The sequence below is a fragment of the Ptychodera flava genome, chromosome 4 (genome assembly GCF_041260155.1).
Source record: "Ptychodera flava strain L36383 chromosome 4, AS_Pfla_20210202, whole genome shotgun sequence".
Taxonomy (NCBI): domain Eukaryota; kingdom Metazoa; phylum Hemichordata; class Enteropneusta; family Ptychoderidae; genus Ptychodera; species Ptychodera flava.
Window position 1 is genome coordinate 48,217,498 of NC_091931.1, and position 14,671 is coordinate 48,232,168.

At 38.3% G+C, this 14,671-nt stretch overlaps 1 protein-coding gene across 1 annotated transcript in view; it reads right to left on the minus strand.

Annotated features, from left to right (window-relative positions):
• Positions 1-97: 97 nt before the first annotated feature.
• LOC139132035 (sushi domain-containing protein 2-like) overlaps positions 98-14,671 on the minus strand; it is a 34,052-nt gene continuing 19,478 nt past the window's right edge. The window contains exons 11-21 of the mRNA XM_070698414.1: positions 14,329-14,604; positions 7,331-7,599; positions 6,661-6,804; positions 6,169-6,348; positions 5,475-5,741; positions 4,593-4,838; positions 4,128-4,301; positions 3,257-3,430; positions 2,857-2,995; positions 2,532-2,601; positions 98-1,954 (exon numbers count right to left, since the gene is read on the minus strand). Of these exons, the coding sequence (XP_070554515.1) occupies positions 1,940-1,954; positions 2,532-2,601; positions 2,857-2,995; positions 3,257-3,430; positions 4,128-4,301; positions 4,593-4,838; positions 5,475-5,741; positions 6,169-6,348; positions 6,661-6,804; positions 7,331-7,599; positions 14,329-14,604 (1,954 nt within the window). The 3' untranslated portion in view covers positions 98-1,939. The remainder of the gene's footprint in view (positions 1,955-2,531; positions 2,602-2,856; positions 2,996-3,256; positions 3,431-4,127; positions 4,302-4,592; positions 4,839-5,474; positions 5,742-6,168; positions 6,349-6,660; positions 6,805-7,330; positions 7,600-14,328; positions 14,605-14,671) is intronic.

The following is a 14,671-nucleotide window of genomic DNA, read 5'->3' on the forward strand; positions in this document are numbered from 1 at the left end:
CAGCATTAAGAACTACAGAATCGTTGATGCTTCTAATCCACAAAGAATTGTATTACTCAAAAAATAAAAGAGAAAGACTGGGTCGTACAACACTTCATTGTGTATATTTGTTCGCCGTTTATTCGAATTCAGGGAATGATGTAAGTTAAAAGAGCTGGACATGTCTCCAAAATTGATCAACGCAAAATTTCCATCGTGTAAAGCCATGTGACGTCATGATAAAATCAATAAGGCGACAAAATATTGTAATAATTCACTTACTCGTCATTGAAAGTACAGACTCGGTGATAACTTTCCCTGATCAAGACAAACATGCACGGATGCACAACACCTGTGTTGTAGTGTCTCAAGTAAAATGAGGGCGCGAGACTCCATAAATAATTGGTATATTACTGACCATTAAGATTCATATAGATAAAAAACATTAAAGTAATGAAATTAAAACTTTTTACCAGGTTAATTCTGAATTCCATTGCATAAACATGCTACGGCAACGACCACTCTTATAAAATACTGTCAACTTTAACCTTCATAGTCTAATGAATCTTTGCATGGCTGAATACACTGGAAATGATTACTGACGCCGAACACGTCAACCGTTACGAGACAAAAGGGTAATTGTTATCGATAAAATAATTCTATTGTTAGACAACAAAATGACGAAATAATAGACTATAGGAAAACGAGGGAAACTGTTGGAACTGTCAATATCTTTTCGAGAATACTCAATTCCTGATTCGTGATAAGACGTATACTAATAGGCAACGTTAATAACATTTAATGAAATGACATATGAGAAGTCAAAATAATCTTTCTATTGTAATTGGACGTGTCTTTCGACTTCCTTTCATGTTTTACAGCCTTGAAGGATTTAATCTTTTAACAAAACTGCTGCATATATTCATGCAGACAAACTGTTACTTATACTGCAATGTAGCTAAGACTCGAAATAATCTCACTCTGGCATAATAAGTAAATAATGGGTAGCGTAAATGACTGTAAACGAAATAACCGAAGTACAAACAAGTTTTAAAAACATAAAGAGGCAAGTGTCTATGATGTATCGTAGACAATTACAATACCTTACCAAGCGCGTTCATAATCTAAGACCATTTCATCAGTTAGTTGGAGAACGACCACTAATACTTGATATATTGGAAGTTTTCAAGCCCATGAACTTTTGTAGTAATAAAACAGATATGACCGAATATTTAAAGAATATGAGCTAATGCATAATTTGGATACATTCAATCTTCTCAGGCCATATGCAATACATCTGACGCAATTTTGGTCACTTTAATTTATTTAGTTTAAGAATATACCAAAACGAGAAGCAGGCGACATCCGTTCATATCAACGCATATCGTGCTTCGTTGTGCACAGTGACTCTGTGCTGAAGTAAATAAAGTGCATTCATCATCGTACACACTTCATAGCATCTTGACCATGGAGCCAATTACGTTCTTCAACTTTATCAATTTTGAGAGGAATGGTCGACCTGATGATATTTATTTGTACAAATGAAGAACAAACAAAAGTTAAGTGTGAAGTAGTATCGTTCTCTCACAAATTGTTAGCGAGTGATCAGTCTTTGTTATGAACATTTTATATTTCGCATATCAAAGCTCCCTTGTAACATAGTCTCTCAAACACACAAAAAAAATCGTAAAAAATGTAGATATCCTTTGATTTGACGGTATCGTGATTGGGATAAAGGGCTTAGCGATGACCATTGACTTTTGTTTATAGGTTTGGGTGAGAGGACAGCTAACTTGATGTGCTCTGATTATCCTCCCAGTTATTTGTTGACTTCCCCTGACCCATTTATAAAGTATAATGATCAGCACGGAGCCCATTATTTCTTCATTTATGCTTGGACGGTGGCTGGTTATGGGATGTTGATGACAGAAGTTGGCAGTGCTATATTCATTTTGCGGTCTCACAGTTTTTGACCCTGGATTGAAAGAAAACACATGATGTCGTTTATCATGGGAGAATTGTGGTAAAATCTCAACATTTAAATCATTAACGTTAAATCGTTGCATTGAATAAAAACTTGTTCAACGATGCTTGGGTAGTATTTCCAACCAAAATCAACCGTAAATTTGATAAGAAAGTTAATTGCTATCATGATTGTGTACAAAGAAGAACAGCTACTATGACCTTTTTTTACATGTAGGCTAAAGTGCATAACGGACAACAGTGGAGGTGTGAAAACTTCGATGGAGAAAGGCAGGAATTCTGGACGAGCAAAACTGGCGCAAGAATGCATATTCAATCATGAATGAACGCTGTCAATTATGTCTGAATTAGTTAAGTGAATGTGACATCGAGAGGTATCAAGTAGAAAGAGACTATAAACACATATTTGTGACGGCGTATGCGAGACAAGAGACACAAAAGTAATGCTATATCGTGGACAAGTGGAAAGAAAGATTTTAAAAACTTTCAACACAGAAAAACACACGATTTTTGCCAGCCTCATGTTATATGTCATTGTATTCTCTTTACTCAAGCACAGATTACCATACCATTTGAGAATCTAGCTGGTAGGCTTCGTTTGTGAATGCATTCATGTCTCTTGGTGCTGTAGCATCATGCCTGCAGAGAGTTTCGAGAATGAGGAGTTATTAGGCGTTAGACACAAGAAACAGTAACGTTTGCGTTAAACTTTCTGAAATCTATTATCACAAGGGGGTCTACAAGAATTTGGATATGAGCCAAGAAAATCTTGTCCTGTGAAGAGCAAGTTTTTATATGCTGTACAAGCGTAATACAATGAATAAACTGGTACACAGAATTACTCACGAACCGCTGGATGTATTGCGCTGGCATTAGTACACATATGCAGCTTACCATTGGTTACTTCCGTTTCTCTCAGGTTTCTTTACGCGGCAATGCCGGAGTATCCATAGCAACATTAACACAACAATAACAAGGGCTGCAACACCAGATAAAATCACGAGCACCAATTGCCAAGTCTTGAGAGTACTTTCTGGAAGTGAGAAAATCACAATTTTGATGAAATGAAAATGACATTACAGCTTGTTTTGCGCAGCTTATAACATAGACATAAAAAAATTCTTTTTAATTACGTTCCAAAATATTGCGTGTATTGGTAAGGTTCAACAAAAACGTAATGAAAGTTGCTTAATATACATATCTTCCTCACTATGTATATGTACAAACTGGCACAATGACGAACAAACATGGCCATATCATGCAAAAACATTAAATCTATCATATATTTACGTACTTGTGCAAGAGGGAGATTCACCATCCCAGTTAGCATTTGATTGACAGGTTCTGTTATTAACACCCTGGAGGTTATATCCGTCCTCACAGATATAGTCAACGGTGCAGTTGTATGTTGTGCAGACAATGATTGGTATGCCATGGCTGACTGGATCTGGATCGCCACAGTCAACGGCTTGTTCAGAGAGATAAAAATATGTAAGTTCAAATAGTATGTCCAAAGTTGCAAATTGAAAGGTAACAGAAAACGTAATCTCACAAGAAAGTTCGTTTTGGAGCCTCAATAAGCGATTGTTTTATTAAACATTGTCTGACATGAGTAACGAGAAGTGGTTTTATTCCTAGCCTGTTGTGGGCTGATATAAGAAATTCAGCCCATTAATGCAAATTTTTATTTTAATCTTATATCTTTTCCGCATTACATGTTATATATCTTGTCTAGATTAATTACTTTGCGTTATAAATATTGGCACGTCCAAATGTGGTAACATTCCGACCTTATGCTAAGATTGATTCGTTTGCTCTCATTTTATCTCATCCTTCGTATTCGTCTTTGGCTCGTCCTCTCTTCCCTATGATAGTCATCGTCTCCCTTATGAAAAGAGACACTTGGAGAGGAAAAGAAGGCTAGAATACAGAATGATATACATGACAAAATAGGGCATCTCTACGACAGGCCTTAGGGTTTTTCGACTGGGTTCCAGAGTCCCATATGTCTTTAGGAACTATGTTCCAATACCTTAAGACTTTACAAAATTGTCACTCCAGAAACTGTTCTTTTATATCCTTGATAATACGATTTAGATTACAGTTCTTAGGGGACTATTTTCATAGCTCTATAGCCGGATACCTTTAGGGAATATTTTCCTCACCTCGACATTCTGGTTGTGTACCACTCCAGGAACCATTTCCAAGGCATGTTATTTGTTCGGATCCCGTTGATTTGAACCCCTCATTGCATGTGAATGTTGCTATTCCACCTTCTGTGTACTTGTCCACAATCATACTGCCATTGGCCGGTGTTGGAAGAAAGCCACAGCTGACAACTGTGAAACCAGAGGACACTTTCCTTTAGATAGATATGGGTGTTTTCGATATTCAAGCTTATATCTAATGTCATGGTACTATACGATTGCGTTTGGTCATCAACGGTATCGAAATTCTCACTTTACTTTGAAAACTGGTGATATCATTAGTAATATTGGTCACTGAATATCACCAAGAAGGTTAATGTTTTTACATGACCAATAATATATTCTACTTACATACAGTACAAAGGGGTAAAGGAGGGTAAAGATATTTTATTGGCCAACAATATTATCACATGCTGTTGTCACCTTTTGCTGTGTCTTCAACCAAATTTTCATACTGTACAACTGTTTCCTTTGAAGTCAGGGCCACACTTTCAATTCCTGTCACCTGGTAGTCAAATATGCACTGGGTATTTTCACCACAAAGGGCAACTACATCATCCGTGACGTTGGTTGGTATTTCAAAGTCTGGTTCATAGCTATAGTCGTTGATTGTTGCATGGCTTTCTCCAGTATCATATCGAAAGAGAGAATTCTCTTCAGAGACATTCCCTGGAATTTCATAAAATGGCAGAGCTTTAAATCAACAGTCTTGCTGTGACAGTCGCAGTTTAATCACCTGTGACATATTCACTGAAATATCTTCAATTATTTTGTTCTTTTCCAAACATGTTTTTGGCCAAAATATGACGCAGCTTAAAAGAAAAGCAAACAGGGATTTGTTAAAGAAATCCATTATATTTTTGCGGATGAGACGTGTCTGAAACTAGCTTATAGCATACGGGTTCATTCGGTTGCTGTAGTAACAAGGGGCAAAGCCGTAAGTAAATGCCTCCTGTCCTGACGGAGCAGACCTATTAGTGCAAGATACGAGGTATAATGTTATTCAAATATGCAGATTACATTAATGAGCATTGTTTCGGTATTAAAATTCTATGCTAATGACCCTTAATCAATGTGGAATATTCATGTACCTCGGATCTTGCATTGTATAGAGCAGACACAGTGTGAAATTGACAATACGAAATTTAGCGGATACTTGACCAAGCTGCTATGCTCCTCACTCCGGTAAAGAAGAAAAACTTAGAAAAAAATAACATTTTTACTTTATACGACAATTATCTTCATCTATGGCAAAATTTACTGAAACTTCTTTTCTTTGAAACCACTGGATACACTTAAGCTTACATGTTATTCCAAACGAATAGTGGATATCTCTGAGTTCCGAATTCTGGGGCAGGTATTCTCCATCAGCTGACAGTAGGTCATCATCCGGGTTGTCGTTCCATGTTCCCATAAGCCCTCGTGTTTTACCTTTCAGAGAAGGCGGTCCGAAGATCATGTAGGACATCATAAGTGTACCTTCCGTGGCAGTGATTTGCACCGATACGCCATTACTAAAAGTGACCGTAACTAGAGACGAATTTCCAATGTTGTCCTTGACAACTGATACACCTTGATATTGAAATGAGGAAAATGTCATTAACGGATGGATGTAAGAAACACAACTTAATAAATAGACAAACAGCAAAACGTCTCCAAACATTTTCTATCAGAAGTTGCAGGTTTCTGAGTCTATCAGGTACATTCTGTATTCTGTGACATATTTGTTGTGATGAGACAGTAGCAATATTTACCATGATTGAGAATTGCTGTAAGGTCTAGGTATACTATATTCCATGCGACACCATGGAGTGAAGTTAGGGAAAGTTTGTGATTCTGCCATATGCTCCCAAACCTGTACAACTGGAACTGTGTGTCAAAAACAGTACGGTGCGTTGCCCCCCCCCCCCCCGGTTGTCCCTCGTAAATAGCCGTTTTTCTAAGTCGAAATTCGCTCCACACGGAGATTAATGCAAATAAGTAATAACTAAAATCATACCGTTAAATGTCCAAAAATTATTCTCTTCAAAATCCACTCTTTCCCAACCAGTGTTTCCTTCCGTTGAGTTTATCCACGCATCAAGGGTTCGTCGGTCGTTCACCTGGACTTGAACGGTGTCAGAAGTCCGTGTGCTCATGGCAACGGCTGTGAACACGGTGGCGCCCTCTACCATATGACCTACAATGCGATCATGTTACCGTGACTTCAACAACTGTTACAGTGGTCTTATTTTCACTGTTCTAAAATGCTAATAACATTTTTGTGTTATCAATTTGTTTTGTCGACAAGATATTATCTTATGCTGCATACTGAAGCTGAGTCAGCACAAATCAGTGACAAGAGGAATGATACCCAAATACCATCATAATCTGATAGAACATAACACGTATGATGCGAACTCTATGGTTGATACATCGGGTTTTAAAACAACATTTGTGATACTTCGGTTCAAAAATCAGATTATCCAATAGATTACACATTTGTACTTACCCGATTGAAGCTTCAATTTCATCATTCTTCCTTGCATTGTGAAGTCGTTGGTTTCTGTTCTTATAAGATAAAACTCACCATGACCATTAAAGGTATACTCCAAACCATCGAGTGTGATAAAATGTGGATCACCGACACCGCCACCTGAAGTATAAGCATTGAAACTACATGACTATTACTGAGTAAAATCACTATACTAATCGTAATTTGACTTGAGTTCAGAAAATCGAAACCATCGTGAGAAATGTAAGGGAACTGATTTGTCAGTAAATTATGCAAGCTTAGCATGCTTGCAACTTTTCATGAAACAGTGAATGCAAAAATTGTACATGCGTCCAACATGAATATTTCTCAGGGATATTTATCACTCACATCAATCAGGCTTCTAACATTGATTAAAAATTGAAGTAGCATGAGATTTCGTAGCAAAATACAGAATAACTTTAAACATAAAAATAAAATCGACCAATCAGAAAATCGTTGTTCAAAATGTCACAAGTTATCAAGGTGATTGCATTTCTTAATAGGAGATAAATTTCAACTGAGTAACGAGTCAGAATCTGAAGTGTATGGCATTTGCATATCAGGTTGTAACGTGACGGAATTGTTGCTATGTCAACAGTCACATCATTAACTAAAGTTATGGATCGGTACAACGTTTCTACGACACCTGGCCTAGGAGGTTCGTATATCCTGCAGTCGTCTGATGGCCTGTTGTCATAGTAGTAATAACAGAAATCATTGGAATAGTGACAACAGTGTTCCCATGGTAATATGTCTGTCAGATAATGCGACAAGAATGGTACCAGCCCCGGTGATTTGTACGGATATTTTCCATCGTGATGACGTCGATGGGATGTTCCTCCGCTGTATTCCTGATCACCATTTATTAAATTTCCTTCGTTGTTATAGCAACATTGCTGTCCCGAACCATATCCGCTGTGTATGAACGTGAAATGCAGAAAAGGCATGTTACTTACAAGAATTGTATCTTAGTATAACAAGAACGATTCTGGCAGTTCGACTTATAGATTAGTATGATAACTCTCATGTCATGTTCATGTGATATTGTGAGCTCTGGAAATTCAAATGCCTAAAATTTTAAGACAAAGTGACAGTAAAACAGACAAAGTCTGGTCAAAGGAGTTTTTTGGAAAAGCTAACAAAACGATAAGGGTTTCTTGTATTGCAATACTGTCATTTTTTTTAAATTGGTTATGAAGTATCTGTCTGATTGCGTGTGTTTCAAACATTGTATGTATTTCGTTTTGTTACGTGCAGAGAAAACGAACAAAAGGGTGAACTCAGCAGTTAACGTTTAAACAAAATTTATTACGAAAATAAAACTAATTGCTAAGTCAGGGATAGAGTACAAGCTTTAAAAGTGTACAGACTACTTATCTCAGCTGGGACGGCAAAGCTCCAGTCTCAGAGTTGTAGCAGTCAGTCGGATGAATGAACAGTCCTTCGGCTTGCAGTTGCACAAAGTCCACAGAGTAAATCCAGCGTTGGCAGTGAAGGTCTGGAAAGTCTTGAGAATGACTACTGCTGGAGTTTAGTAACACACAAGAGACACGATCCCAAAAGTCTGACTGGAAGCTGTGCACGTCCCTTTTATAAAGGCATATAAGAACAATCTAGAACTTTTATTGACATGCTAATTACTGTTCTAAAATTATCTCTCTTACACAACTAATCAACTTTCCAGAACATTCCAAACATGACTAATTGAATTCAAGGTTGTGAGGTCATTAAGGGCAGTGACCTTGAGAATGTTCTAGACTAATTGAACTCAGGTCATGATGAGTGTGGGGTAAATGACCTACATAACACACCCCCTCTTCAAAAAAAGAAAATTTTTCGAAGAAAAATCTTTCTTTTACAAATGTAATCTTGAAAAAGATTTAAGTACTCAATTTTTTTTTTTCTAAAGTAAAACTTCTTGAAAGTGAAACAATAAACTCTAAATACGAGAAAGACAGTCTGCAATTAAATTGTCTCTGCCTTTGATATGTCTAATGTCAAGATTAAACTCCTGTAACATTAAACTCCATCTAAGCAATCTCTGATTTTTGCCTTTAAATTTCTGTAGAAATACAAGAGGGTTGTGATCAATATAAACCACTATTGGCTGATTTGAAGAAGAAACATAAACTTCAAAATGCTGTAAAGCTAATATCAAAGATAAACACTCTTTTTCATTGTAGAGTAGTTTCTCTGGGATTTGTTAAATTTGCGTGAAAAATAGCAAACAGGATGATCTACACCATGACTATCCTCTTGCAATAAAACAGCACCAGCAGCCGTATCACTAGCATCCACAGCTAATTTGAATGGCAAAGTGAATCTGGTGCAGACAACACTGGAGCACTTTGCAGTATGGCTTTAAGTGTATCAAATGCCTGTTGGCATTGCTCTGACCAAACGAACTTTACTTTCTTTTTAAGTAAGTTAGTCAAAGGCTCAGTAATTGTGGAGAAATTTGGACAGAATTTTCTGTAGTAACCAGCCATACCGAGAAAGCGCATCAGTTGTCGTTTGCAGTTTGGTATGGGAAAACTTGAAATGGCACTGATTTTGGCATCAACAGGTTTTACCTCACCCTGTCCTACAGTATGTCCGAGGTAAGTTACCCTTGCCCATACAAACTCAGATTTGGCAAGGTTGACAGTCAACATTGCTTTACTCAGTCTCTCAAAGAACTTCCGCATGAGCTTGATGTGTTCCTCCCAGGTGTCACTATACAGGATCGACGTCGTCAACGTAAGCTGCACACCCGTCTAGCCCGGATATGACGTCGTTGATCATCCGTTGGAACGTTGCCGGAGAGTTCTTCATTCCAAATGGCATCACCTTGTACTGGAACAATCCGTCTGGCGTAACAAAGGCGGATATTTCACGAGCACGATCTGTCAGAGGGACTTGCCAAAATCCCTTCAGTAGGTCAAATTTCGTCACATACTTGGCTTTTCCCACTCGGTCGATGCAGTCATCAATCCTCGGGATTGGGAAAGTGTCTGTCTTTGTTAAAGTGTTGACCTTCCTAAAGTCCGTGCACATACGATAACTGTGATCTGGTTTGGGAACAAGTATGCACGGCGAACTCCAGTTACTTTTACTGGGTTCAATAAAGTCATTGTCCAGCAGGTATTTGACTTCTTCCTGGAGATATTTTGCTTTTGTTGGATTCAGTCTGTATGGATGTTGTTTTACAGGCTTACTGTCCCCAACATCAACGTCGTGATAGATGACATTTGTCCTCGTTGGAACATCTTGAAATAGGTGTTTATATTCATGGAGCAGTTCTTTCACCTGTTGTTGTTGTTCTGGCTGGAGGTGTGCCAACTTTGTAGACTCCAGCTTCTCCAGGATTTCTGAGTTCTGAAGCTTGACCGAGCCCAGCTTTGAGTTTAGAGTATTTTCACTCAAGTCAGTTTCAGTATCACTATCTTCATAATGGCCAGAACTGACTGTACTGACAGGCTTTGTTTTAGTAGGATTATCCCTATCCAAATATGGCTTAAGCATATTTATGTGACATAGCTGTTTTTGTTTTCGCCTGTCAGGTGTTATTATGATGTAATTTAAATCACTCAATTTCTTATCAATTAGATATGGCCCAAAGTAACGAGCATGGAGTGGTTTGCCAGGAACCGGAAGTAGAACAAGAACTTTTTGACCTGGTTCAAACTTCCGTTTTGAGGTGTTTTTATCGTATTTGGTTTTCATTGACTGCTGAGATGACTCAAGATTTTCTCTGGCTAATTCACATGCTTTAGAGAGTTTTGTACGAAAATCTGACACATATTGCAAAATATTCAGACAATCATCATCGTCTGATAGGAATTTCTCTTTAACGAGCTTAAGTGGGCCACGGACTGTATGTCCAAATACAAGCTCAAATGGGCTAAAACCAAGAGACTCCTGAATTGACTCTCTAACAGCAAAGAGCAGAAAATGAATTCCTTCATCCCACTGCTTCTCTGTGTCAAAACAGTAGGTCCTAATCATGTTTTTCAAAGTTTGATGAAATCGCTCAAGAGCACCCTGACTTTCTGGATGATAGGCGGATGACCTATACTGTTTAATGCCTAGCTGATCCATTACTTGCTGAAAATTACCAGACATAAAGTTGGAGCCTTGATCGGACTGGACACATTTAGGGAGGCCAAATAAAGTGAAAAATTTGACTAAAGCTCTCACTATAGTCTTTGTCTTTATGTTTCTCAGTGGTATGGCTTCTGGGAACCGAGTTGATGTACACATAATTGTCAACATGTACTCATTTCCTGATCTTGTTTTTGGTAGGGGCCCAACACAGTCTATTAGTATCCTACTAAATGGTTCTTGAAATGCAGGAATTGGCTGTAAAGGGGCCTTTGGAATGGTCTGATTTGGCTTTCCTACCATTTGACATGTGTGACAAGTTTTACAGAAATGTGCTACATCCTGCCTGAGATTAGGCCAATAAAAGTGACTGAGAATTTTATGATAAGTTTTCCTGACTCCTAAGTGACCAGCCCAGGGGGTTTCATGGGCCAGGCGCAATATTTCAGCACGATAGGGCTTTGGAACCACAATTTGATGTTTTATAGCCCAATCGTCATCAACCAAAACATCTGGAGGTCTCCATTTACGCATGAGAATACCAGATTTGTATAATAGGAAACAGAGCTATCTGAAGTTTTATCTTCATCATCTACCCTGTCAAACAAAGACAAAATATCTGGGTCTTTGTGTTGTTCTGCAATGAGATTTGATCTAGAAAATGTCTGACTTTGGTCAGCAGAAGTTTTACTGGAAGTTTCAAATCCACGAGGGATACGGAATGATCCGTGTCAAACACCTGACTGAGAAAGGTGTCATTTAAGTCAACATCTGTGACATTATTTTTGAGAGTATTTTGATTCTCGGAAGTTTTCTTTGACATGGCTCGAGTAATGGCACATGAAGGAAATAAATCGGGTATCTCTTGTTCAATTGGCTCTGGATCCTGATCTAAAGTAGGATTATCAGTCACAAGTGGATTAGTAATGACCTTGTCCCCAGCAAGGTCGTTTCCAAGAAGAAGGTGAATCCCTTCAAAAGGCAAAAAAGGCCTAATACCTAAAGCCACAGGTCCAGAAACAAAGTCCGAAGACAAATAGACATTATGGAGAGGAACAGGAATGTAGTCATTACAATCTACCCCCTAATAAGAACTTTAGAACCTGAAAATGACTTTTCAGAAAACGGCAGGGTATCTGCCAACAAAAGAGACTGGGAAGCCCCGGTATCTCTTAAAATTTTGACAGGGGTAGCGAAGCAGAAAATCACTAGAAAGTGATATAAAACCATTATGAATAAATGGTTCGAAAATACCCATAATGCTATCTTGAGAAGAATTGACCTTGACCTCATTAATTGGGGATAAGAGGGGTTAACCTTAGAAAATGTGTTGACACACATTATTAGACTCTAATTGAGTTGATGAAGAAATAAAGCCGGTGGGCTTAGATCCACTTTGACCACTTTGACCTTCACGTTTTCTTTTCAATTTGAAACAATCTGACATTAAATGGCCGTCTTTCTTACAATAATTACAAGAAAGTGTACCAAACTGTTTGTCAGAAGGAGATTGAGACTTGGGATCTGATGATGTGGGAGTGTTACTTGAACTGTGTGAACTGTTGTCATTTGATTTTTACTGTCCTTTGAAAATTCTTGGATGAAAAGGAGGAGTTAAATTTACCTGCATTGTTTCTGTATGAAAAGGACTGGGATGGTTTGCTGAGAAATGAAGATTTGTGGGTCAATGATTTGAGGTCAATGAATACATCGGCCAAACGTGCAGCAACCTCTAACGTATCTGCCTTTTGTTCATTGATAAATGTTTTGATGTCACTCCGGATGCACCTTTTAAATTCCTCAATCAAAACGAGCTGTCGTAATTTGTCATAATTCTGACTGACCTTTTCAGAAGAGCACCAACGGTCAAACAGTTGTTCTTTTGTTCGAGCAAATTCAACATAAGTTTGATCCTCACCTTCTCACAATCCCTAAATTTCTGACGGTAAGCTTCAGGCACCAACTCATAGCCCTTGAGAATTAATTCCTTCACAGAATCATAATCTGAAGCTTGCTCTACTGACAACTGAATGTAAATTTCTCTGGCTTTACCCACCAAAGCACTCTGCAAAAGCATAGACCAGGACTCCTTAGGCCAATTCAGACTCTGAGCAATTTTCTCAAAATGAAGGAAATATTTATCAACATCCTTTTCTTGGAAAGGGGGAACTAACCTGAAATGCTTAGTGATGTCAAAACTGTCTGAAGGGAAGAATTTTCCTGACTTCAAGCTCTAAACGTCTCATTTCTAACTGCAGTCGGTGTTCTGCTAATTCTCTTTCCTTTTCTTTTTCCTCTCTTCTTTCTCCCTTTGTCTTTCTTCCATTTGTAATTCTTTTTCTTTCATTTCCAATTCCCTCTCTTTCTGTCTTTCTTCCATTTCTAATCTTTCCTGCCTATCTTTCTCTCTCTGTCTTTCTTCCATTGTAATTGCATTTGTATTTTTCTTTTTCTAATGCCTGTCTCTCTTTTTCATTTGTAATTCTAGTTTCTTGATCTCCAAATTTGTCTGCATTTCTAATTCTAATTTTCTTAGTTCAAAGGTAGACTCGGGCTCATAATCTTTCAAGGTGGATTCCTCAAATTGGCCTAAATTAACTAGATGCTTGGCAATACGGTACTGTATTTCCCGCTTGCGCATAGATCTTTTGACATCTACTTTAAGGAAATTGGCCAGTGCAATGAGGTTGTCTTTTTTGAGGGAATCAAATGCGTCCTGATCAAGGTCATCCATAAATTCGTCTGGCTTGAATTCCGCCATGATTGAATTTTGCTGAGTTCACAGTATACAGTAGTTTTGAAAAGGCAGACAAAATGTTGTCAAACGGCTCAAAATATTCGTACCCCGGACAAGCCCCCAATTTTGTTACGTGCAGAGAAAACGAACAAAAGGGTGAACTCAGCAGTTAACGTTTAAACAAAATTTATTACGAAAATAAAACTAATTGCTAAGTCAGGGATAGAGTACAAGCTTTAAAAGTGTACAGACTACTTATCTCAGCTGGGACGGCAAAGCTCCAGTCTCAGAGTTGTAGCAGTCAGTCGGATGAATGAACAGTCCTTCGGCTTGCAGTTGCACAAAGTCCACAGAGTAAATCCAGCGTTGGCAGTGAAGGTCTGGAAAGTCTTGAGAATGACTACTGCTGGAGTTTAGTAACACACAAGAGACACGATCCCAAAAGTCTGACTGGAAGCTGTGCACGTCCCTTTTATAAAGGCATATAAGAACAATCTAGAACTTTTATTGACATGCTAATTACTGTTCTAAAATTATCTCTCTTACACAACTAATCAACTTTCCAGAACATTCCAAACATGACTAATTGAATTCAAGGGTTGTGAGGTCATTAAGGGCAGTGACCTTGAGAATGTTCTAGACTAATTGAACTCAGGTCATGATGAGTGTGGGGTAAATGACCTACATAACAGTTTGCTAAATTAATTGTATTGTAGCTCCCCTGTAGCTCCCACACGCCAGCCAATAGTCGTTCATTTTTTACAGCCAACTTCATAAACCTTTTCTTAATATCTCAACATCCATGTCTTCCTGGTGTTGCTTACCTTGGTTCATTGGCTCTCACACAGTGTACGGCTAGCGCCCGTCTTTCGCAGTTGTCACCAATGTGTGACGATGCCTCGTTACAAGCTGGGTGAGCTGTAAACCTCCCAGCGTCCACTCTGGCTTGCTGCAGCGTGCAAGGGCAAGGTTCAAGGTCATCTAGGAAGGTTTTGTCGCGCTCCTCTACAGTGAACGCCCAGTCTTTGCAAAATCCTTTCGAATCGACGTTATACTTCCACTTCAATGGATGTATATCGCCCCAAAGTGACTGGGGGTGACTGCAATTTTAATAGAAATTGGGGTTATGTGAATAATGAAAATTTAAAAAAAATAAAAATCTTGTTA